This window comes from Labrus mixtus, chromosome 4, assembly GCF_963584025.1.
Source record: "Labrus mixtus chromosome 4, fLabMix1.1, whole genome shotgun sequence".
Classification (NCBI taxonomy): domain Eukaryota; kingdom Metazoa; phylum Chordata; class Actinopteri; order Labriformes; family Labridae; genus Labrus; species Labrus mixtus.
The window spans coordinates 9,780,508-9,806,484 of record NC_083615.1 but is presented as its reverse complement, the minus strand read 5'-3'; the positions used below and the strand labels follow the sequence as shown (position 1 = coordinate 9,806,484).

General features: G+C 39.1%; 2 protein-coding genes across 8 annotated transcripts; both read right to left on the bottom strand.

Moving 5' to 3' along the window:
* Window positions 1–182: 182 nt before the first annotated feature.
* Window positions 183–19,461, bottom strand: cald1b (caldesmon 1b). Of its 7 annotated transcripts, none has more exons than XR_009672936.1 (18): window positions 14,050–14,252; window positions 13,566–13,669; window positions 11,002–11,124; window positions 10,284–10,632; window positions 10,155–10,196; window positions 9,392–10,072; window positions 8,940–8,975; window positions 8,753–8,817; window positions 7,989–8,229; window positions 7,678–7,806; window positions 6,707–6,750; window positions 6,538–6,616; window positions 5,995–6,126; window positions 5,770–5,916; window positions 4,514–4,585; window positions 4,380–4,404; window positions 3,753–3,789; window positions 183–1,705 (listed from the first exon to the last, which is right to left on the bottom strand). XR_009672936.1 is itself a non-coding variant. In XM_061035773.1 (17 exons), exons 2-17 carry the CDS (start codon window positions 13,637–13,639, stop codon window positions 1,689–1,691), a joined length of 2,268 nt encoding a protein of 755 aa, XP_060891756.1. In that variant the 5' UTR covers window positions 13,640–13,669; window positions 19,347–19,461; the 3' UTR covers window positions 183–1,688. The 7 variants fall into 7 exon arrangements, 5 of the variants coding, with proteins under 5 accessions (XP_060891756.1, XP_060891759.1, XP_060891757.1 ...); XR_009672937.1 differs by having other exon boundaries at window positions 183–1,702; XM_061035773.1 differs by lacking the exons at window positions 4,380–4,404; window positions 14,050–14,252 and adding an exon at window positions 19,347–19,461.
* A 1,813-nt stretch (window positions 19,462–21,274) lies between these two features.
* On the bottom strand, window positions 21,275–24,562 carry bpgm (2,3-bisphosphoglycerate mutase). The gene is made up of 3 exons (XM_061035768.1): window positions 24,439–24,562; window positions 23,326–23,939; window positions 21,275–22,868 (listed from the first exon to the last, which is right to left on the bottom strand). The coding sequence occupies exons 2-3, from the start codon at window positions 23,924–23,926 to the stop codon at window positions 22,693–22,695; spliced, it is 777 nt and encodes a 258-aa protein (XP_060891751.1). The 5' UTR covers window positions 23,927–23,939; window positions 24,439–24,562; the 3' UTR covers window positions 21,275–22,692.
* Between the last annotated feature and the right edge of the window lie 1,415 nt (window positions 24,563–25,977).

Sequence of the window (25,977 nt, the reverse complement as noted above, 5' to 3'; positions counted from 1 at the left end):
GTTAGGAAGGACACATCAGGACATTTCCTCCCGGTAGCTACAATCACAACAACCGAACAATAACACTTTTTTGTATTTCTTTATTGCTCAAGCAAGTACAAACAGTAATTTCAAATGTTTAAAACTAAGCCATTCACCACAACAATATAGTAAGACTACAAATACATTTTGGCAGGATTCAATTTATGTGCGCTGCTGACAGACGGGAGCACAAGGGTACAGCTTGAAGTAGATTACAGGCATTGTTAAAACAGAGTGCATATTGCTCATGTCTTCTTAAACTTTATTCCTGCTGCAGTGCAATTAAACTGCAAAATGAGTGAACTGATGTTTGTTAAGACTGTCTGTTGAATAGCGTTGCATTTGGTCACTGAGTAGTTTCACAGTGGATACTTTAACACATATATGTAGACTGTTTTGGTGCTGTATAAAATGAAAAATGTGATTTTTAATCTGAGGCAAGCGAAAAAGGTAACAAACCCTTATCCTGTAGTTATGAGCTAAAATGTACGACTGGTTTTATCTGCTCCTGTGAGGTCAACGGTACCTCTTTATGATAAGGCACCCTGTGGTTTTCATAAACATTGCTAACTAACAAACCTTTTTTCTAATAAGACATAAAGTCTTCTGTTATGAATTCACATAAATGATAATTAAATGAGTTGTTGAAGCTACAACAACCCCAGCTTTCAGTTGTCACTTAAAATAAGTTGCTGGTAAGTGAAATTAGGTCCAGATGTCCTACAAAGTTCCCTAGGAGGTTAGAGCTAACAAACAGTGAGTCTACAGCTCTGCCAGTCACTCTGTGAGGCTTTAGCTTAATGCTAACGTCTTTCTAAGTTGTTTAAAATAACAAATAATAAGCTGGTGTATTGCTGACCATGGTCAGAAAAACATTTAATAATTAACCAGCAATGAATCTAACGTATAGAAGAGGCAGATGGGAATGTTAATTTTAGTAAATATTTGGTCATCAGCTTATGATTTGACCTGACGATGGCACTAAACGGCATGACAGCACACTTGATAAACATAATAAGGGAAAATCTTGATGATTGTGTGTCAAAAATATCATAGCAATCAACTCAATAACTGATGAGACGTCTCACTCAAACCAGATGAAAAGCCGCATGATGACCAAAGGAAGCAGGGCATAAGCGCTTTGAGGATCATGGGAGTCCATCAAGTAGATTTTGGTTATTACATGCAGTCAAAATAGTAACTATCATTCAAATAAAACAGTGGCAGTGAAGGACAATAAAGCTTAAATTCTTTCGATTGCACATAAGCTGTATAACAACAAGAAGAGCAAAACCAGCAGCTTGGCTTCAAAACAATATAATATTGATGCATCCAGACAGCCATTTGAAAAGAGTAACTTTGATTAAACAGATATGAAATACACAATCCATTATCTATTATCTATTATCATTTAACATGTGGTACTTTGTCCTGGAGACCCTTACTAGGTATTGCATATTAGGGAAATGAAACAACATAGATGCTGGAGTTCTGAAGTGTAGTTGATGCTGGTCCCTTGTCTTGTCTTGTCCTCAGTCTGGTTTGAACGTCATCAAAAATACAGGAACTAAGGTTGAGGGGAAATTGATTCAAACACAGAGCAGAGCCTTGTGTTTGGGGGGGGGGGGGGGGGGGGTAAGGCTTTATTTTAAAGGTGATGTCAGTAGCTAGGGTCTCACACCTGCTAAAAAAAAAAAAGAGATAAACATAAAAGATCTATAAGTCAATGCATCCATCTTTAAACATCATAACTCATCTTGTTGTTTATTAGGTGTTAAAGTACATTCATCTCAGGGCTGTTAATCAAAGCTTTGGCATATGTATTTACTGTTTGTGTGGTTTAAACACAGGGGCAAGTTCTAATCGCTAATACCCTACAGTCAAATCCAGGACACTTGTTATGTGATTGAAAGCTTTCACTTTGTCATTTGCCCGTACTTCATTCTTCAGCCGTCTATTTCTGATGAAGAAGTGGGGAGGTTACAAACAAGGATTGCTATTTAGGTTCAGACCTGACACTCGACAAACACTTTTCCACTCCGATTGTTCACACTTCTGCTCAAAGCTCAGGGTTCTCCATGTCAAAGGAAACGTGATCACTGAAGGGGTGAAGGGTGAATGTCTTTATTCATGATTACAAATGTAAACTGTCTCTACGGCCTGCTGGATGGATTTGAACTCTTTATCATCAGCACTGAGTGAATAAGCCGTATGATCGGGACAGATTTGCTTCCTAAACTGTTAGTAATCCCCCCAAGCAGTCGGTTGTAATGTGAAAATCAAGCAGCTGCACTCTGGTATGCTTGACAGCGAGCCGACACCCTGCATGGCATTGGACAGCCAAGGTGGCAGTGGGTGAACAGTGCACTGCAAAGACACGACAGCCATCCCATGAGTCTGGAGGGTTCTTTATACTGGGAAACAAGGTCAGGGTGAGGGTTTTTTTTTTAAATATAGACCACAGTGCCTTCAGAGCTGAGCCGTGCCAAAAAATCTCCAGCAGCAGAGTTGATTTACTGTGAGCAGCTAGTCTGGCACAAAGGCAGGTTGGCAGGCTGCGGTCGTTATGAGTCTAAAGGGGGCAATAAATCAGTCATGGCCTTCTCCCCTTGTCCACAAAATGTTTTGAAGGGCAAACACACCTCATCTAAACTCTGCTTACCCCAGGACTGATCAAGATAAATCCTGGTTTAACATATAGTATTTGCACATTTAAGAGTAAGTATTCAGCTACTTAAATCACGTGAGATGTAGAAATAACCCAAAGACAATTCACTATCAGCAAAACTCCTACATTTAAAGTTTGTAGTCATAAGGATTATAGGGATGTATGTGATTACACACTAAATGATTAAACTAATCATAAATATTTATATTATAGTAGGTCCACAATGCCAGTTAAACGCTGTGTCTAAGGCATAACGCAGCCACCAGCAACTAGATGGGGCTGTAGCTCCAGGTAAATGGGCATACTTTCCCCACTGTGATGCTCAGATGTTAATCAGAACTGTGGATGGACGGCATCTTGTGGAAGAAGTGCAAGTTAACCAGAGCAATGCAACCACATTCTGAACAGACAAGTGGATGTTAACCTGCAATGAGGGCGGGAGGCTGGTGGTGGTAGCCCTATGCTAATGCTAGCCACACTCTGCAAACCAATTTGACATTGTTTACCTGCAGGGTAAAAGTCAATTTAGTCAATTTGAGCCACTTTAGCCATTTGGCCTAGCTTAATGTCTGTGGGTTGCCAAGCATTTAGCAACGGGTCACTAATAGTTAAAGAGCGAATGTGATTTTCTTTTAATATTAGCTGTGTTTTAGAAGTAGATTAAATCACAGACAGAGCCCAGCTAGATGTTTTCAGGCTATAGTCAAAGCTACGCTACTTAACTGTTCGAGGTTGCTTATTGTTTAGCATTTCTTGCTTTTTAGATTTCCTGGATTTGAAACTTTTCTGTCTATTTAAATGTACTTATGCAGCAGGTTGTTGAAGCATGATTTCATTTATCATGGATAATTATTCCTGATGCAACATAGGCAGCATTGTAATGCCGAGCTCGTCAAGGTTCACATTGTAGTTTATCATATATCACTATTTGCTCATGTTTGCATTGAAAAGTGCAACAATTTATGCTGATAAATAATGAAGTGAAAGTATAATGTAGACTAAAATGGAAAGTCAAGATTTTGAGTACATTCAACTATTATTTGCAGTCAATGAAGTTACTTACCATTTGTGGTAAACTTGCTCTTGACTCCAGCTGCCAACTGTATTTTAGATAGAATGAAGGAAATAGAGAGAAAAGCAACAAATAAGAAATGATTAATACTATGATGTTAATTATTATACTGCAGGGAATGAGAACAAATGTAAAAGACACTCTCCTCATCTGCCTCTTGTTATTTAAAAAAAGATAGTAACACACTCCCCCAAATATTTTCAAACAGTCTATCGATGAAAAATTGTTTATACATATTTTAATATAATTTCACTACATGCTTACCTTTTAAAATGAGCAAACTAATAAAACAAACAACCAAACAGTCAGTGGATTGTCAAAGAGCCTAATCTCAATAATATCAATACTGTTTAAGATAAATGAAACATGCTTTAGAGCGATAACTCTGAATATGAATAATTGAATTAACTCTGATTTGATTAATTGAAATAAATCAAGCCCAAACAGTACAAAAGTATCTCAATTTATCAAAAGAAAATGTGTCCCAAATAAGTGGAAACTTGCCAATCTGGCAGCACCAAACACACGTGTTGTAACAGCATTAAACAGTGTTGACACCACAAATATCAGTCACTCTGTGCCAGTGGGCGTGCATTAAGTGTTGTGACCACAAATTACCTCTGACACCCGTTTATCTGGTAAACTGAATGAAACAAAAAAAACAGGAACATGTCACTACTTTTAAAGCTTGAAAATCTCCCCTCCATCGCAGAAGAAAGTTCCAAGTGTGTGCATGTCCGTGCGTGCGTTACCTTGCCGGGTGCAGAGCCCTTCTTGGTTTCCCACATGCCACGCTTGTTACCGATGTCACCTGGTTTCCCATCCTGTGATGAGTAAGACCAGCCATAATCATATGAGTACCATACAATGGAGGAAGTATAATATTCTGATCTTTTATGAAAAACCTACAAATCATTGTAGAAATAATCTTCCACACTTAAAAGTTATAAAGTATGAAGATGGTATAGAAAAAAGAAACATCTATTGTTAAGTACAAGTACCCTAAAGTTGAAGTTGTAAGTACTTAACTTACAGTAAAAATAAAGAAGAGAGACAGAAATATAGTGACATTAGACTGTTGTGCAGCCTCATCCCATCAGGGGGAGGTGTTGCCGTATAAGTAAGGGTAAGGTTATAACTGTTCCTCTGGCCAAGACGTTTGACCCCAAAGATATCTCACTCATAAATTTCAAGCTAGAACAATGTCACACGTCATCTTGGAGAGTGCAATGTCTCCACTTGAAGAGCTGGTGGGAACAGCAGCTGGTGTCCTTCTTTGAGAAGAGGACACGATGTCGACCAAGTTACAAGTAGCCTGTCTTAGTCTGACTCATATGAACTAAGAAAAATCCAAATTAATCATTCAGTGACCTTTTTTTTTTTTTTTTAAATGTCAGCTGTGTATAACAGGAAAAAGTGTTTCTATAATGAATGTCCCCAAGTAAATGGCCACCCCAATACACCTAAATTACACATGAACATTGTTGGCATTAAGTGAGAAAAAGACAACAAACAATCTTTAAAAGTACTTCATTCTTGAGGTGTACGGTAATATAATCTTAAAATACCAACATAGTGATTGATGTGTGTGCAGAGTGCGTGTAGAAACGGCTGTGCAGGGAAGCATTTTGGCATTCAGCCTCTTGACACATAACTGCTGCTCTGTGCTTTGGGAGTGGACTAAACAAGGGGCAATAATATTCTTCGTCCAGCCAATGATTTTCCACTTGTATGCTTAAATACATGTATATAAAATCTCTCACATCTTCTAAAGACTAGTATGCAGTAGTGTTGTTGAGTAAGCTGTCCATGTGGTGTCACTGCAGTCCAGGCAGCGACTCGGCCAACACAAAGAGGTCTGAGAATTGCTGCAGCCAACAAAGTGGGACGTTGATGTGCAAATGATCAGGTTAACATGTACAGAATATCAACGGATTACTCTATTCATGTAGCACTGGTGTCTCATTTATAGTGTGTGTGGTTAAGAGAGGGATTTATTAGGCCTTACTGCAGGCTTTGCCGGTGGTGATGCCACTGCCGGTGCCGCTACAGGTGCAGGTGCGGGTGAAGGTGTTGCTACCTTCTCCGTGTCTGCAGGCTTTGCCATCCAGCTGTTGACACGTCCTGTCACGCCTCCTTTGATAACAGCCACATCCTGGGAAAAGAGACGTCACAGTTACTAAAGCATGTGTCAGTGGATCTCTGTTTGTGCCGCTTTCCTTCCTTCTCTCACCTTGTTAGCAGGGGGTGGACTTTCAGAGGAGCTGCTGACGTTGCCCTTCTCCCACATGCTCTTGATGCTCCGTGTGCCTCCTGTAGTAATATCTGCCATTGGCGACTTTGGAGATTTTGCTTCTTTGTTTCCCTGTCGTTGAAACGACAGATTTAACAGATTTGACGGATTTAACTTTTGCATTGGATATAACATCACTGTGTCGAGTTAGGATCAGTAACGGAAAGCAACTAAGTAATTTTAATCAAGTTTTAAGTATTTCTACTTCAATTTGATGTTACTTTTGACTGCATGTCATAGGCACTTCTTTATTAGAAAGCTTTATAAACTATCTATCGCCCAGATTTAAAATTAACATTTATATCTTAGGAGCTTATACCTCAAACTACCCTATATAAAAGAAACGTCTGTTCTTTGACTTAAGAAGGACTTATAGGAATTTGACACGTTATGGACAATTTTTTATATTGTTGTATTGCTACTTTCCTTTAAGTGTCTGATTCCTCTGCTTCTGGCTTATTATACTGAATAGTGTTCTCTCACCTGGATGGCAGAAGTGTACTGATCCAATCTGTTTCCTATCTTGGACATGATCGGAGTGTGAGACACTTTGGGTGCGCTGCTGTATGGATGAACAACACATTGGACATTAGTATGGTGACCAAATATAGGAGTGTCTTTATTTTACTCTAAAATACCTTGTGTGGCTCACCTCTTCTGGGCTGATTTGTTCAAGAATTCTGCCTTTTCTCCAATCTGTACAAACCAGCAGAGTTTAAAATGATAAAAACAGTCTTTCATTGTAATGCACAAATGCTTTCTAACATGGTCAAACTGCCCTGACTCCCTGCTTGTCTCCAAGACAACCTCAGTGGAAGACAGAACAGTCTATGCTTGAAAAGGTCTCTGAACACTGACTTGGTTGGTGCCCCAGGGACCAAACTGGAGAGTTTGGTTGTCTGGCAGCAAGGATACATACGCAGACACACACACACACACACACACACACACACACACACACACTGCTCACACACACAAAAGTGCAAATACTCATACTCACACATTCCTGTTTGCATGAATTCAAAGGACATTGCATTGACGTATGTTTATTGTCTGAAGACTTCTCTAATCTTTACCTTACCACAACTTTCCCACTCTTTAACCCTAAGTTATATTTAAATGTAACTATACCTTAACCTAAACCTGTCACCACACTAAAACGTATTGATTTGCATGTTATACTCAATAGGAAGGCGGGTCCCCATAATGTGATTTTGTTTTAAAGTCCCCACAAGATCAGTAAAACATGGCCACTCACACAATTTTCAGCATTCCTCCAAAAATACTCCAACAACAAAATGACCCAGACAGGGTCCATTTTTTTTTTTTTTACAACCATATTTGACTACAGCACAGGCGCCAGCTCACATCTTTTTTCATATTCTTGACAGCTGACTTATCAGGAAATTACATGCTGAACTATTTCTTGGAACATTTGACTTCCATGAGTCTCAAGTTTGCTGGATAAAGACTCTAGGATCTAGAGGAAAAACATATTGCTTGATTTGCTTTACACAAATTTGACCTATCATCTTGCAGACAGAATTAAAGAAAATTACTTTATTTTCTTGCTGGAAAATAATTTTTCTGTATCGGAACTTTTTTTTCTAAAAAAAAAAATACCTTTGATGATCCTTTGGGACTGATAGCAAAGGAGGGTTTAGTAGACACCACCTCTTCCATGATTTTCTTCTTCTCTGCAGCCTCTGCCCTCCTTTTCTCAATCTCCTCCTTCATCCTTTTCCTCTCCTCCTGTTAAGAACAAAACAATTAAAATCACACTTTTTTCATTGGAACAAACAAATTCCTCTTCAGGGGCTTAAAAATGGCCTCTTGAACAAAATCGTACTTTTTAACAAAGTCACGCTAACATTTCCAAATTGTCAATATTTCATTTGTGTACTTAGTTCCTGAAAGTGAAGCACCACCCTCACCTGTTCTTTGGCTTTCTTCTCCTCCATCTCCTGTTTCTTCTGCCTCTCCTCCTCCTCCATGATCTTCCTCCTCTCTTCTCTCTTCTTCTTCAGCCCTTCCAGCTCGGCCTCTGCGTGCTGCTGCTTCTGCTTCATCTTTTCCATCTCCTCGCTTTCTGCATCGTTTCGTCGGCGCTTCAGCTCCTGCAGCTTACGTTCGGCCTCCTGTCGCTCTGCGTCATCGGCCTTGGTGGAGGGAACACTGTCACACAACACTCATGATTATTAAATGATCATTTAATATATGAAATTAACTGAATGACACTAAAATCAACCGATTAGTTACATTTTCAAATTTAAGTCAAATTTCTTTATGAGAGCAAACAGAATGTTGATTTAGGAGCCAAGTTGGGCTTATGATGCTCTCATTCAGAAACTCAGGCTTTTTTTACACTGCCATTTTATACATACTGCTCAAGAACAGTATGCCTGATATGATGGGGAAAATATGAAAACATGTAGGGTACACTTAAACTAAATGCGTTTCTTCATGTCCTTTTTAAGTTGATGTGTCTCTTATGACCCCGTCCACAACAGTTCATAGCTTAGCTTCCATATAGAAACTCATGCCTACTTCTCCTAACAGGGACAGAGCTGACTGTCGTCTACTATATGTATCACATATTATAATCGACAAGTATCTTATACATCCTAATTCAAACAAACCAAACTATTACTATAAGCCTTCTATCATATACTGTCATATTCTGTCTTTCCAACTTTACCTTGATGTCTTCTCTGTTTTCTTAAGTCTGTTCTCAAAAAGAGATCCGTTCAGTTTGGCTGGTTCCTTTTTGAGGAGAAAACAAGGGGACAAGCAAGACATCGGTCAAATTGACTACTTTCACTTTAGCTTCCTTATCTCAGAAACATGCATTTAGTAAACCGAATGACAAATAGTTTTTGGTTTACCTTTTCCTTAAAACCAAATCTCTTTGGCTTCTCCTCCTTTTTAAAACAAGACATAATATTATTAAAACTACTGAAAACAGAGGCCAAATGGAAACACTTGTTAAACATACAACCACCAAACAAGGATGCAATATGAGGCCGGGCAGTGAAGTAGACACCGATGTAAACTGAAGACTAATTACAATTTGACACCTCGCTACATATTTTATCCATGTGGCAAACAAAACATTGGTTAAAAAGTTAGTTGCCACCACACCACAGAAAACATATCATAAAATAAATATCTGCTGAGCTAAAACAGAACCTGGATAGTTCAAATATGTCATCTGATTTTATAGATTAAGGGCTTGTGTTACATTAGAGTGGATTCTGTTACTTTTCAGATTAATGAGAGCATATTCATTTGAGGCTTCCAGGTTTCTAAGATGTTAGTTTGTGAACCAAGTCAGTACCTCTTTCTTTTTCTCCTCCATCTCTCTCCTGATGCGCTTCTCCTCTTCCTCTTTTTTCTTCTTTATTTCAGCCTCCTTTTTCCGCTTTTCCTCCTCCTCGTTCTTTTTTGCTTCCATCTCCTTTTTCCGTCTCTCCTCCTCCTCTTTCTTCTTCTTCTTCTCCTCTAGCTCTTTCTTCTTCATCTTTTCTTCCTCCTCTTTCTTCTTCTTGTCTTCCATTTCTTTTCTCCGTTTATCGTCCTCTTCTTTTTTCTTCTTTTCTTCCATCTCCTTTTTTTGTTTATCCTCCTCTTTCTTTTGTCTCTCTTCCATCTCCCTTTTCTGTCTTTCCTCTTCTTCTCGCTTCAGTTTTTCCTCCATCTCCGTCTCCCGTTTCTGTTTTTCTTCTTCCTCTTTTCTTAGCCTCTCTTCCATCTCCTTCTGTTGGCTTTCCTCCTCTTCCCTCCTCTGCCTTCCCTCCTCCTCCTTCAGCTGTCTCTCCTCCTCCTCTTTCTTTATCTTTTCTTCAGTTTCCCTTGTTTGCCTTTCCTCTTCTTCTGTCCTCAGCTTTTCTTCCTGTTCTTTTCTCTCCTCTTCTGCTCTCCTATTTCTTTCCTCTTCCTCTTCTTCCACAGATTTCTCTTCAGCATCTTTCGGATCCATCTCCTCTTCAGCTGCTGCAGCCACCTCCTCAGTCTCCTCCTATAAAATAAGTGAGATTTGTGTCAATGTTCATGCAGATATAGCCACAAAATGAAGCAAAGTCTACAATTAGAGACCTTACCTCATCTCTTGTGCTTGTTGTTCTTGATTCCTCAACAGATTGCTGTCAGAAAAAGACAGAGACATTAGCTAAAACTAATAAATTCACTTAAAACAATCTCACAAATCTGAACACATTTTCCATTATAACCTTCTCATCCTCGTTCTTGTCCTCATCCTCCTTCTTCCAGGAGTTTGTATCCGTTTCTGCCACCTCCTCTTGGGCTGGTTCCTCCTTCTTCTTCTCCTCCTCTTCCTCCTCTTCCTCCTCCTCCTCCTCCTCCTCCTCTGTATGTTCCCGTCTGCTGCTGCTGACTGAGGATTCCTCTTCCGGTGTGCTGTCCGTACCATTGGTGGTGCTGATGGTGGGGTCAAGATCCTTCTGTCTCTCCATGGCCTCCTTCATCCTCCTCTGCCTGCGCTCCTCCCTCTTAGCGAGCCGGTCCAGCAGAGCCTGGTCATCATCTGTACCTCCGGCGGTGGAATCGGTCTCCATCACACTGTAAGAAAATTAAATTCACTTGTTCATGAGAACAGCCAAGCCTGAAATCCATGCTGAATCAAAGAATGATCTCAAATTTTTTATCCAATCAAAATTGATAAACACATTTACATTATTTTTTTTTGGCAATTTAGCCTTCATGTGTAGGACATCTGAAGAGAGAAAGGAAATGTTGAGAGGAGAGAGTGAGGGATGACATGCAACAAAGGGCTGAGGTCGGATTTGAACGTCCACTGCGGTGAGGACTACAGCTTCGGTACATAGGGCGCGATTTCTGAATCTCTTTCTCCTCTTGTTTTCCTGGTTTGTCCCATTACACTGTGTTATACTCTCTAGTCTCTACCCAGAACGATTGTTTTCACTGTACCTAGTGTTAATCACATCAGTGGATCCAGACTCCTCCGAGTCCCTCATCTTCTTTCTCTCCTCCCTCGCACGACGCCGTCGCTCTCGAGCTTCCTCCTCATCATCGTCATTGGTGAAACCAACACTGAGAAATGACACATAAAGAAATCATTTTCATATAATCATGAAAGAATGAATAATGTGACATAACGTTTATGTAAGAATATTAAACCCTTCATGCTTCTTATTACTGTATTATCACTGTAACTTACAGAACATCAGGCACTGACTTATAGTTGTGTTTTAAAAGGCGTACTAATATTTATAATAGTACTATATATCCACTAATGTATATACATTTTCTAAAATGTATTGTGAAAAGATTGCATTTTTTTTCTACCAGCAAACTTGCCTCAACTGTATTTGAGCACATAAAAAAACCTACGTGAGGTGATGTAAATAACTTGAACTACCCGGCTTGATGAGTAAATCATTTAAAGGATGTTATTCCAAACATGAGCTTTAAGTTTTCAGTGTTTAAAAGTTTTCAGACAACCAGAAGGGCATTTGAAGAGGAAGACCTCAGCCAGCCAATAGTTGAGTCTTCTATGATGTACAAATTGGTAACCACTGATAACCATAAATTGCTTTTCTCAAGTGTTTGATCCACTATTTCTGATTGAGACGATTGACTGATTTGAGTCTAATCTGGTCCTGTAATTTTTTCAGTAACTCTACAAACATACAGAACGAAATGAACTACGCCAAGAAACAGCCGGCACCGAAATGCAACCCTTGGTAAAGGTAAAGATCTCTAATATGAACATTATTTTGTGTAATGGTGGTACCTTATAACCCCTCATTATATTGATATGAAACAATGATGTCAGTGACACTATTTAAAGCTAACTTTGTAAGCCATGGTGGTTGATGGGAGACACTACAACAAAGGGAAAACGTAATATTCTGCATGTGTCTGAGACCTAAATGTTACATTGACGAAATGAAATAGATCAGAATGACCCCAACGTAAGAAGCGTTAAGTGATTATGATGAGAACCTCTCATGATGTGGGAGAAATCAGGGAGATGAAGGATAAAACGACCAAATAAATCAAGCAGAATCCAAAGTGTTTCAGAGAAAGCTATCTTGAGCTAGAATAAAAATGGCAGGCAAAACATTCCAGCGTGCTGATGGGCGGAAAAGGCAAGGCAGGCTGTGTTGGTACTGCTGGCAGGGCTGCCAGAAGGACTGTGAGAAAAATAGTCAGGAACGCCTATTTTTCCACTGGGACACTGATCAGACATCGGATATGACAGCCAATGTCTTATGAACTGGGACAAAGTAAAGTGTTGAGATTGAATTATTGTTAACATCTCTGTTATTAAGTCACCATAAATTCTTTGCAGTTAAGAAAAAAAAATGTATCCAATGAAAGAACAAAAACAAACAATATGCACCTTCATCTGTCAATAGCTCTCAAACCTGTCTGTGTTGGCCTCAAAGGCCATTTGATCCAAATGTGTTCGTAAAAAAAAGAATGAATTTACATCCATTTAATAAGGTTCATTATTTGTACAAAAGCAGGTCATTATTCTTTGTCAATAAGAGCCTATTAGGTTAAGTTTTATTCAATGAGTGAAAAGGAGACATTAATCAGTTCTATTAGTAATTATTGCTCAAATTCCCAATCCCCAAAACCAGCATTTAGTTTAGAAGATTTCATGAATTTGGGCCCACATATAGTATTCACAAAGGTGTTTTTTCTTATGTCTAAGTCTTTTATTTCTCTTATTTGTTTTTATCTGAATAATATCAATGTTTTTCATTGGTTATACTTCAGAGTTAAATGTAGGTTTTGAAACAATTTGTTTAGTTTACGATATTTAACTGTATAGCTGCTGAAGCTTTTAGATCACAAACATTAACAGTGAGTCAATACAGCTTTTTGTTTACCATCATGAGCAAGTCATTTAACTTCTAAAGCAGCTGTCAGCAATAACTCTTACTGGTATTTTTTTCTGTTTATCTAAGCACAGAGAGACAGGGAGGGAGGCAACAGAGAGCAGGAGACAAATCCAAACAGCAGCACAGCAGACTGACTCCCTGATGAGTGAAAAAAGGCGGCAGAGATCATTAAACCGTCAACGCCTGAACACCATCCAAGTCCTGTCTGCTCTCCACAGGACGGACACATTCACAAATACACTTGGTTAAAGTTAGTGCTGCATCCATTTGAATTAAATCACCCATGCACATCTTAAAAGGGACTTCCCTGTCAGCAACTGGTTGGTAATAACTTTGGAAACAACCTCACATGAAGTTTAGAAAAGTTAAAGACTGGGAATGTGAGCTCCTTATGACCAAAAGGTAAACTTAAGCTAAAAATGTTTTGTGTTTTTTTACGAGTCTTGAGCTAAAGAACCAAATAATTAAAGTAATGAAGCTGTTATGTTATAGAGTAGATATACTTTCAACCCATTTGTACAATTGACACCATGAATTCAATTTTATTTTACTGAATTTAGTGAGTGTTAAAACTTTAACATTGACAAATTCTGATATATTCCCAGAGGTTTTGCTCACCTGTTCTCCTCAAGGCGCATCTGCTCCCTCCTCTGCCTCCTCAGCTCCATGCGGCGGTCGAAGTCATCCTCCATGATGCCCAAAAGATTCTCCTAAATTTTTCACTGCAAGACACATATTTATATCACATCATTTTGTGCTACAATTAGTCACTCGTGAATTTGGTTTATACTTGATCAGCAACGTTTCATCAGGAGAAAAAACATGTTCTGATTGCTGCTCTACTGTGGCACTTTTTCATACAGTTGTATCTTACAATCCTGGAGTTTATCTCATTTCATCATAATGTTTATTTCACTACTTTCTCAGGTTTAATACAAAGTCAAAGCATCACTTAGACAATAAACACGCTCAGGTCAATTGTAATCCATAAATGATGTCCTTATAAAGAACCCCATCAAACTAAAGGTAAACCCCCCCAACACAGCATCATGACACAGATAGTAACATAAGGATCTACATGACATCTGTTGGTTTATAATACCTTAACAGTAGCTGAAGTTTAGTCCATGAAAAGCAGCGTCTCGCCCTCTCTGCATACATCAACTTCTACAGTCTGGTTTTTATCTCAGCCCTTCTGCTACATGAAGAATTCCTGCTTGTTCTTTCAGCCACTTTAACTACCAGAAAAGGCAAAGCCTGCCTCTGTGTTCTCCTCTGTTTCTCCTTCAGCCTCCCTCCTCCTCCTCCTCCTCCTCCTCCTCCTCAACCTTACTCCTGCTCTCTCCCTCTGTCTCACTGTTACTCCCTGATCTATGACTACAGACTCTCCCAAACGGTTTCCCTTGGTTTGTCTTGTTTTATTCTCCACAACATGCCTGACATCCAATAATAGTTGAATAGTCCATATAACTACTTCAATAGGACTGTCAACACCTTTGATTGCCATTTCCAAACTACTGCTGATAAAATCCAATATAAAATAATACTTTTTTTAAACACTTTCAAAACACTTAAAATCTTTTAACCACCCTGTTTATAAAAAAAAAAGTCTGCCAGTAACTCCAGCCACCAAAAGCAGCTGCAGTAAAGTTAGGAAGTCTGTCCCACTCATAGGATGATGGAAGAATTAAACTAACAAAGACTTCTAGATGGTTCAGTAAATCTGATGATGTGCAAACATTTCTTCTTTTACCCTCATCATTTTCTGTGCAATCTTTCTAAATGATCACAATTAAAAGAGAGGATATATCAAACATACGCTACAGAAGGAGTCTGTAAGACAACTTGCCTAGATACAACTGTGTGTGACAAACCAATGATTGATTAGTATTGTTCAATAACTGGATGTCTACTGGATAACTTTCCAAAGATCATTAACTAAACAACATTTGATACACACATTACTGTACAGCCATTATCGTTGTGAATACAAATATTTCAGTTATATTTTAACTATTACAGAAACATTTACAACTCAAGAACTCACTGTTGAGATATGAACACATGTGAAATCTATTTTGTGAGAAAGACAAGTAAGGTTGATCTGGACCATGTTCCAAACCAAGCTTTTTTTCCCCCCACCTAAAACATTTAATGAATATGAAATGAGTTCAGTGGAGCTGGACACAGGCCTCCAATCAACCTGTATAAGTCAAATGTCAAACATTTGTGCAACAATTTTGTTCCACACATTTAATTTCAACCATTTGACATTAGAGCACATGATGAAAGAAAATGATACGCGGAACGTTTCTGGCCTGACACCATGAAGAAATCTTCCTCTACAAAAAAATGTGACAAGTGTTTGGTTTGTTTTGATGATCTGAGCGCACACAGACACTTTTTTCCTTCTTTATTTGATTGCACCCCATAAAAATGCTGCGTAACGCCTCCTCAATAGGACTTACATGCAACATATTTTCGTCCAAAGTCATGAAGCTGCCAGTATCAGTCTTGATCATTTTGAGGTTCAAAAGAAGGGCGACTGCTTTATCATACCTCTATGTAGAGATCCTCAAGTTTAGAACTTAAGAGGAGCCCACCAACAGTGAACGGCCAGTCAAAGCGGGACACAGAGATAAAACAGTTAGTTGTATATGGCCAATGCCATATACAGTCCTTGAGGAATTCAAACTGAATGGGTCAAATAAGGTTTGTTTCCAAAACACTCACACGGGAAATGAGACAGTTGAGAGCTTTCCCGGAAAAGCAAAATACTATTATACACGTACTTCCCTGGAAAACAGGTAAGTGAGTATTTAAAACCCAATTGATGTTACATAGACAAAAGGTTTGGAGAACTTTTTGTTGCTTATTTAAAACACGGAAAAATATATTAAAAAATCAAAGAAATATGGCATGTTGAGCTACTCCAGTGAGGTTGCTCTCACTATTTCGGCCAGTTGGTCAGTCCACTGCCTAGGTCCAGAATTTTTGTACCTTGGTAAAGACATTCATCTGGCCAAGAGGATAAATTCAAATAATGGTGGAAATCCCCCAGAAAATGTGCACACATTTAAAGTCTCTTAACATGATTAATGTAAATCTTTTACCCTCAGTCTTGACCCTCTCAGTATGTAGTATCCCTTTTTATCCAGTGCCATGACATTTAAATGACAATGTGTCCAAAATTGTAATTTATTGCCAATGCAAGCAAACTGATTATATGCCTAGCATGGCTAAGCTCTGGTAATTGTATACATTTTAAAAGTTAGTCTCAGGTTCAACTTCTTGTTCACCATGGTCAATTCTGGCTTTAAAAAAAGAGATGGCGACATCCAAAAGACCAAATGGGAGGCTTCAGAATGTCCCTTGAACATAGCATAGTCCATTTTTCTGAGACAGGAGCTGGATCATTATGGAATCTGTAGATCAGCACACAGAGACCCAATGACCTGCAGTCTAACAGCTCACAGACATGTCAGTGACATTACACCTGACTGGTGATTTGTATGGATAGTAAGTGTGCTGTTTGTGTTGAATTATTCATCTTACACTAAAATAATCCAAATTTCATTAGTCCAATTCAGATAAAGAACTGATGGAATTGACATTTTAGGTATATACAAATGTAACTGACATGGAAACAGCCCAGGAAAGCTCCAAACTTTGATATTACAATGGATTTCCCTTGTTTATATATGGGCCAATTTTTTTTTTCACAAAGCTCTCCCCTCTTGTGGCCTGCTCACAGTTTAAAAAGCTAGTGCAGCACCTCTCTCTCTCTACCTCTACATGCTCACTGTCAATCACTATTCTAACAACTCCTAGGCCTTAGAGCTAGAAGGTATTTGCCTGTGAGCTAATTTCCAAAGACCTTTACATTATCATTCATGCCCAATTTCTGGCATTAAGATGGTTAATTGTTATGTCACAGCACTGTCTCTCCAGACTATGTTGCTATCTTTATCACTCCAATATTTACACATAGAATCATGATGTAGAGCAAATCAAACCTGAATACCAATCCAAATACCAAACATGCTGGCAGAAGATACTCTGAGACAGCAAGGAAATCAGATTTTCTAAGCCTGACAACCTAAAAGTGTTTGCCTTAAAGTGCTCAAATAGTGAAGGAAACAAACTAAGACAGTTTTTTTACTACCACTTTAGATCCTCATCATCATTTGCCCTGAAATACATATTATCCTAAATACAAACCATATGTGTTTAGTTCTCAGATAATTCTACATCCTAAAATCCGACACAGTCCTTGTTAAAAGGTAAAGAAAGTGCTTACACACCCTGATAGAATAAACTGTTGCCTCAGAGGCGTTTGCAATCAATCAAGAAGAAACAGCTGCTTACTCCACATGACCAAAAATGGTCACATATGAAAAAGTCTCTGACCAGGGAATAAATTCCACACGGTGCACAAACCACAACATACTGTAGTAATGACCTTTTCTTCTGCTCTAATAAACTCTTGAAGTACGGTATAATTAAAAGAGGATGTTTCTTATTTTACGGATGGTAACCATCCTCTGGTAAACTGTAGGTTTGAAAGCATCATATCCTCTTTATGCAGACTTAACAGCATGCTCAGTAGGAGCTCATGCAAGCTCTTCAGCTCCCCCGCTCTGCAGCTCAGCTTTGTTTTGAGAAGCAAAAGGACAGAAGTAGTCCATCATTTACTGGCAGGTGTAAACTAAAAAAGTATAAACTTCTGCCTACTTGCTTTATTTTTCCAATGACTGCAACTAGAGATAACAAGAGACTAATTCAATCCGACTCTTAAGGTGTAGTTTTAGTTTCCTCCTCGCCCGGCCACTTAAAGGAAATAGATGCAGCTCCGTACACTCCCTGTTCTGCATCCCCTCAGCTGAGATGGTGAACTAGGCCTCCTTTTAAGGAAGTACACAGGCAGTGTTAGTTGTAGTGTCCCTGCTTGGCAGAGTTTAGGGCCATGGTCAGTTAGCATGGTTTACACTAGGAAATACCTGCTGCTGTACAAAGTGACAATCTAAGAATAACCGATTTCCACTGTGATGGTGATTTATGGTCTTTACATAATGCTGCTGGGAGGCAGAGAGTGCAGCTGAAAGGCTGATTGTCATTGATACTGAGATTTTTTTTTATAAGTTTAAGTTTAAACAAATAAATCCTGATCATAAATTATTCTGGTGGTCATTAAAAAAAGATTTCTCTTTACATCTTATTAGACTTGATGGTGGACTGATTACCTATGAATGACTCTGTCACTATTGGAATACTTCAAAAGTCCTCTCTTCTTTTGGTCAACTTTATTTTACACAGTCTCTCTGTTGATGGTGGTTTTTGGATTGGGCTAATTTAATACAGTTTTTTTCACAGTTGAACATATTAGTCTAAGTCTTTGTGACAAAGTAATCCTGATTTCAGTAATCTGTAAGAGGGGAGGATGGTCTCTTAACACACAAACACATTTCCAGACTCCAGAGAGAGATGTGTCATACACACACACTCCGACCCCATGTGGTTGTAGCCTTTATCTTCAATACCATCTAAGGAATAGGAGTCTGAGTTGTTAAACACGGCAAACAACTTTTCCACTGCCAGACTTCTGCTCAATGTTTTAAAAACGCATGTAAAGTTATGGCATTTACTAAGTGCAACAGAGCAGATTCAAGTGCTTTAGTATCAAGGAAAGGGAACCAGGGGAGAAGGGAATGAGACATGTTGTCAAATCTTTCACAATCACTTGAGATGCTGTGTTTTTCGATTCCTATCCCAATGTAGAAAAATATTTCATATTTTCAACCTTCAAAATCATTTTGCATGGAGATATTTACAGTAGATGACCTTTCACTGAAATTACCTGTCTATTGCAAGTTCAGTCATATTTGATGAAGAATACAATGCTTTTGGTAAAACAGAAAATGTGTTGTACTATCAAATGTCCCTTTTGGCTATTTGTATTTTAGGTCAAAAGGCTAAATTATTGTTCAGTTTTCTGTTCTGCTCTGACTTTGTTTCAAGATAAAAATCAGTTTCTTTGGAAGTGAACGTCAGCCCTTAAGGATGTGTCCTCATTTACGACAAAGACAGGAGACATTTCATCACCCTCTCTAGTCCTTTTAAGAGGAGCGGAGAGAAAACAGTTTGATACATTAATCTATAAGAAGTTGTAGTAATTTATTAAGAGCATCTGTTCCAATCTGAACAAGGTGTTTGCGATTGAGTCTTGACATCAAATGATGTATGAAGGCTAGCAAAACTTCACCGGTGTAAGTGGCTCGTATTTATCTGGTAAACATGCAAATCATAAAATAAAACTCACAACCCAAAAATTGACATCCCCCTCTATCTGCATTAAGTTATAAAAAAAAAAACATCACAAATGATCATCATCAAACTTACCAGGCAGAGTGACCAAAGTGACTTCTTGCTTGAAAACATCAGTGGAAGAGCAACCAGAGGTTTATAAGCAGAGTGTGCAGAGTTCAGCTCCGCCTGCTCAGAGTGATACTCTGTGATATTCACACAGGGCTGATGTGTATTTAAATTGTAGTGCATTTGAATCCTGTAATTTATAAACAGTAGTTTTTTAATTAAATCATATTTGGTAGTAACAGTCTGTTGTATTATGAAATGGTCTTTTTAAAAACAGTATTTAAAGTATGTTTGTAAGGGTTCTTTCTTTCCTACTTTAATTCACACATTTTCTTTTTTAAATATTGTCCTGAAATATCATATTTAGGGCATTTTCACAACGAGCTGAAAATCTTTTTCATCTGCTTCTTCCCAGTGAGAATACAAGTTATGATGGAAAATCTCAAATGAAAGAGCTGACACTGTACATGCTGTGTACATTCATATACAGCACATACACATATCTGCGTATAAACATTCAATTGTATTATATCTTTAACAGTTTGTATTTTAAACAACGTACAGTAAAACAACCGACCTGTGTAGACCTTTTAATTTATGTTGGCCATCGTTATTATTATTTTTTTTCCTTTTATTCGTGAAATAACAAAACAAGTGTAACAGTGACACAAAGGACAAAACGGGGAGGACAATTTTACAGGCATATAGCGAGTCAATCGCCAGAGCAATGGACAACCCAAGAACTTGAGAGATCTGTCTTTAGAAGACTCAGAATGAAAGCAAAAGAAGAGTAACATTACAAGTAAACACACAAATACATAGCCTAATGACACAGAACAAGTTAAACAGTCCAGCTCCCCACACACAAGCGCACCCACACACCCACAAACACACACACACGCACACACTCTCAATGCACAGGGATCATACCCCAGGGCAAATTCTAAAAGATAGTGAGACACAGATGCATAATCCATTCGGACGTACTGTACACACGATTATAAGGCAAAAGTACAGTTGCCACCCACAACAGAATGCCACCATGAAGAAAACAATATTATTATCCCCCCCCCCCAAACTCTTATACCATACTGCACAGCGATCATACAACAAATGTGCTATAATAATCAACTGCAACCAAAATGTTACAATGCCACACCATCCACCATGAGCCTTCACAGCAATGAAGTGCTGGGCCAGAGAAGGCCATCAGAGAGGCACGCAACTAGGCCCCCACCAAGCCGCCCCCAGCAGCACAACCATAGACCATTGTTATGTTTATATCTGTTTATGCTGTGCGAATTTACATTTATTTTCTTATACGTGCTTGTACACAGAGTGCTGACTAAAGAATACCTTTAGTTCAGCTTTATATTTATTTCAGTGTATTCATATTTAGAGCCATAAAACAGAATCCAACTCCTTCAGTGTTATCACATAATAGATCAATAAAACGGATTCTGTAGTACAGCAGTCTGATTGGATGACATACCAGGATGATGGTCCTTTGAAATACATGATTAGTTTGCTGGTACAGACATGTTGTTGGCACATGTGATCCATACAGTATCATAGATACACAGAACCACTGCTGCCAAATACATGCTGTTCATTGTGTCCTTTTAAGAGCAATTCCATCCAATTAGAGGGTTTCTCTCTGGCTCAGCCTCACTGCTTTGGCAAAGTTACAGAGATGGTTGAGAAAAGAAGGGCCACTCCTCTGGATCCATCTGTGTCAGTGTGCTCCAGTGGGCTGAAGGTGACCAGAATCTAAATTGCAGGCATGTCTGTACTTCCAAACCATTTGTTTTTGTTTGTTTTTCTAATTATTCCGTATTGCCCCATGACGATATTTGTATCGACATTATTGCCAGCGTGATATCTGACATGTCTTCTCGCAAAATGATAAATTATCAGATAAAGAAAAAGCTTCAAAGTGACACATTAGACAGCAATGAAAGATTTGTCCCTTTTATTCAATCATGGAGACGCTTGGATTGTGAAGTGTGAACAGCAGGGAAGACATTAAATATATCAGTTATGACTCTTTAGTATTTACAAATGCATGTTTTTGCCTGTTTTCCAGTTGACCTAACAGAATAGTGAACAAAATAACAGCGGCAGAGAAACACAACAAAAGGACAAGGTAATCAGGACACCAACATGAGACACATTATACCATACAAAACAGTAAAGTAGCTCTTGCCACACACAGTAGAATCTTAACACAGTGCTTTTACGAGGCTAAATTTGCCAGCTCAAGTGTGGTTCGTAACATTTCCAGCTTGCGATAAACATTACAGAAGCAATACAAATTGCACGTCTGACAAAATTAGAGAATTGGAAATAAAAACCCAAATATCGCTTGTTTTTTTTTTTTCAGACTGAACTTTTAAAGCGCATACAAAAGCCATGGCATTTACCATTCACAGTAGTTCAATTTGATTTAAAGGGGAAGTCATATAAAATATATACTCATAATATTCTGTGTGTCAAACACAAAGCAGCTATCATACCAGATAGCCATGGGTGTTTGCAAGTAAAAGTTAATTTGCTATGTAAACCTTTAAAAAAAAAAAAAAAAAAACTCCAGCAATCCAACTCACTCATATTGAACAGGCCAACATAACAAATGCTTGGGAAAGCAGAGGGCATCTCAAAATTACAGCACTTTAGTGGCTCACATTTTCTTGTTCTTGGAATGAACAGCCTGGTTATCAACGTCTATGAGGTAAGATTTCTGAAGTGTTTTCACTCTAATATTAACATCTAAGAGCTTTTGAAGCTCTACTGAAAATAAAATGATTTAAAAAAAAAAAAAAAAAAAGATAAACACTATGTTCATACCGAAGGCACACACGCAAGGTAATACTCCTAAAGCTTTTCACTGTAACAGAAGAGCTTCAAATATTAAGATAGTTCAGTTTCACCACAATACTTTTGATAAGCAAGGTAGTTAACTAGTAAATAAATAAATAACCACGTTAGGGTCACAGTACAGGCATAAGTTGGGACAGTTAGCATACAAATCAGCCACAACCAAACTCCTCCTCAGTGCGTACACATAACACAGCTCAACACAGTGCATAAACATTTACAGTACATCTCTGAACTTTCTCCTGCCTCCTGCCTCACCAGTCTGACCAGTGACACACAAGCTCTGCATCCAGGCCAGACCAATATTACACCTACAGCAACTACACTGTAAGACTTTCTTTACAAAACATCCTTTACGTAGAAGCAACAACTTGTTGTTCCTATCTGGTGTTATTAAATTTGTTATTTGGGGTCTTTTAGAGGCGTTACCGTACCTAATGAAAAGTGTGCACAAGGAAGTCGAGCTATTTCCAGTCTTACAGGCAGTTAAGTGCATTCAAGTTGATGGTTTGGCTTTTCCCTGGTCCTCCACCTTTTTAATCGCCGCCTGAATCTTTGCCTGGTCTCCCAAGAGCTGCCGAGGTTTCACAGGTTTCAGGTTTTCATCCAGTTCAAGCAGAACAGGTATCCCTGTAGGTAAAGTCACACTGGCGATATCCGCATCCGATATACCTGTTGAAAAAAGAGAAAAGTTAGGATCACACAGGGCATGACATTAACCATAAGCAGGCTTAATGGAAGTCTTTTATTTTTCATTAGTACTAAACACCATAATTCTGTTACAGGACCATGATAGTTTATTATCAAAAAATGTAGTCTGTATGTATATATCCTGTGCTGCAGCCTGCATCATTTTATGAAACATTTGAGTTGTTGGGTGTCCTATGGCAGGAGGAGCCTCCCAAGCTTATGAGTGTGATGAAAGGTCATCCAAATGTAACATAAACTCTCTGGCCTTTTTGCACAAGTTCAACCTGCCATTTCTGGAGCTGGAATATGTCCTTCCAATTCAATGACTCTGATGACTAGAAACAGCTGAATTCAACTATCTGCATTTGTCACAAAAAAAGACAAAGCTGTGTGAGGGAGACTATTGTTTATAATAGCTTGGGTCAATTCAGTAGCATACCTTCCAGGTGTTTCAGCAGAGCCCTGCAGCTGTTTCCATGCGCAGAAATGAGCACAGCCCTGCCTTTCCTTATCTCTGGCACCACAGTGCTGTCCCAGTATGGAAGCAGCCGGTCCAACACCTCCTTCAGGCTCTCAGCGCGGGGTAGGTTCTCCTTGGCTACGTCACACGTGCTGTATCTACGGTCATTGTAGATTTCCAGGAAGTAAGGGTGGGATTCATCAATTGGCGGCGGAGTGACGTCATAACTCCGTCTCCACCGCTTCACCTTTTCCTCTCCGTGTTGTAGAGCCATCTCCGCCCGGTTCAGGCCAATCAGAGAACCGTAATGGCGCTCGTTCAGTCTCCAAGACTTCACAACAGGCACCCACTCCTGACCCATAGCCTCCAGAACCAGCCATGCTGTCTGGATGGAACGGCTGAGTATGGAGGTGAATACTAAGTCAAACTTGTAGCCCTGCTCCTTCAGGAGTCTTCCGCAGTCCTGGGCCTCCTTTACCCCATCCTCGCTCAGCTTCTGGTCGACCCAGCTACAGAAACGGTTCTCCTTGTTCCAGTTCCCCTCCCCATGCCTCAGCAGAAACAGTTTGTACTTGGACATCAGAAACACAAGCCTGCACACATTCAACAGATATTAAGGAAGAAAAAAAAAAGTTTCTGAAGTTAGTGATAATACTCCTAAGAGATACACACATTCAAACAGATTGCCAATGTAAAGTCACAGTCTTGTATTTGATCTGAGTTCAGGGGCAAGTACTTGTTGAAGGCAGGGCCAGCAAAAGGTTAAAGGTTGTCTTAAAAGGGTGACAGGCTAAAGGCAGATCCGCAGTTATCCTTATTAGCTGGCCACATCGTGAGGTTAGATTCAAAACAATATTAGAAACGTACGCGAATAAATGAATGCAAAAAAAATATACTGGATGCTTCTTTAGTTTTTAGCTTTTTTGGCAAGCCCAAAAGGATGAATGGACGTGTTGCTATGCAAATGACCATTAATACGGTTTATATCAGAGGGCGCTGAGATCGCATCAATCGATCAGCGTACAGAAAACAGAACTCCGGGCATCTGGCAACCTTGTCCTAAAATAATAACATTGTGAAATGCCGTCTTACCCTTTCTCGGCTTCCAATCCGGCTTAAATGTAGCTAGTACAGCTGTAATTGTTGACAGTATTTGGGAGGCCATGTACAACAGTGTGTCCTGGGTGCGCTGAAGATTGACGTCCGCTGCTCCAATCGGAATGGCAGCTATCACAAGTGGGCGGTGCTTTCTGGGCAAATGTTATGCCCATATTAGGGGTGGTAGTAACGGAGGGGAGGAGGAGGGAGGAGAGGGGGAGTGACCGTGGTCTCTCGTGCCTGGATGTGTTGAAGAGGTACAGTCGGTTACAGTCTTTGGTTTGTTGTGTGGGCTTTGAGGTTCACAGTTTGGGGGAGGTTTGTGGTGTTTGTAAAGCATTTCAGGCCAACTGAGTTTATAGGCACATGACTGCAAGTGTTTGGTAAAACAGAGGAGGGGGGGGAATGTTAATATGTCCAAATCAAGCCTAAACAAGCATAAAGAGCTAAACAGGCTAGTTTTGTTCAATACTGCTGCTATATTTTTCTTGACTTTAATTAATTTTAGAAAATGTCATGTGTAGATACTTCTGTTTTTGAATTTTTTTTTTTTTCATCTTTTAAAACCTTATTGCTACAATCATTGGAGCATCATTTTCCAGACTTACCGTAGCTTTTTAGAGTCAGATTCAGATTGAGTTAACCTCAATTTCCTTAGGGTTTAACCACATTTACTTACTCTCACATAATATAAAACATAATCCTAACAAGCAGACCTAGTCTAATGGTTTAAGTGCAGGGGAAGGCAGGTAATATGGCCAGTGATGTAATTCAAAGCAAATTATATCTCCTATGTAATATTGGGAATTAATATGGATGAAATTCCATATCAACTTGTGTGTTTTTTTATTGCACTTTATTGATATTGTGATTCATGTTACTCATTCTAAATGAACATTTATTAAGAATGAATAAAGGCACCAGGCAGGTGATTCTGTTTTTAACAACACTGGTAAAGAGACGTAAAAACCTATTCACTTACTAGAATATGCTAAATCAAAGACCAGTTGGAAATCTCCAAATACTGGATATATGAGGCTTTATTTTCCAATGATAAGGTGACACACCAAAGACTTAAAGGTCGCATATTATGCAAAATACACTTCACCATGTTTTTATAACACTAGCATGTGTCCCTAGTCTGTCTACAAACCCCCCCAGTTATGAGAAAAGTCCATCCTCTCTGTCGTTTTTCAGAAAATGTGTGCTCAAACAGGCTGTTTGGAGATTTTCCCTTTATGACCTCACAAAGGGCTGTAACCCCTCCCCCTGGTGGGTGACTCTCCCACAGCTAGGTGTTTGTTCTTCCCTCTGAGTCTGCCTTCTCACCGTAAACAACAGGGCATAGTAGGGATGTAACGATTCCCTCAACTCGCGATACGATTCTCTCACGATTTATTTTGACTGAAAAAGATTCCTTTAGGGGCGGCAAACCCACTTGTCAGTCTGGTTTGGCCTTTTAATGTTTTTTTCCTCGCAACAAGGGGAGGTGATTGGCGCTTCTCATTGTGGTGTTGATTAAACTTGCATCAT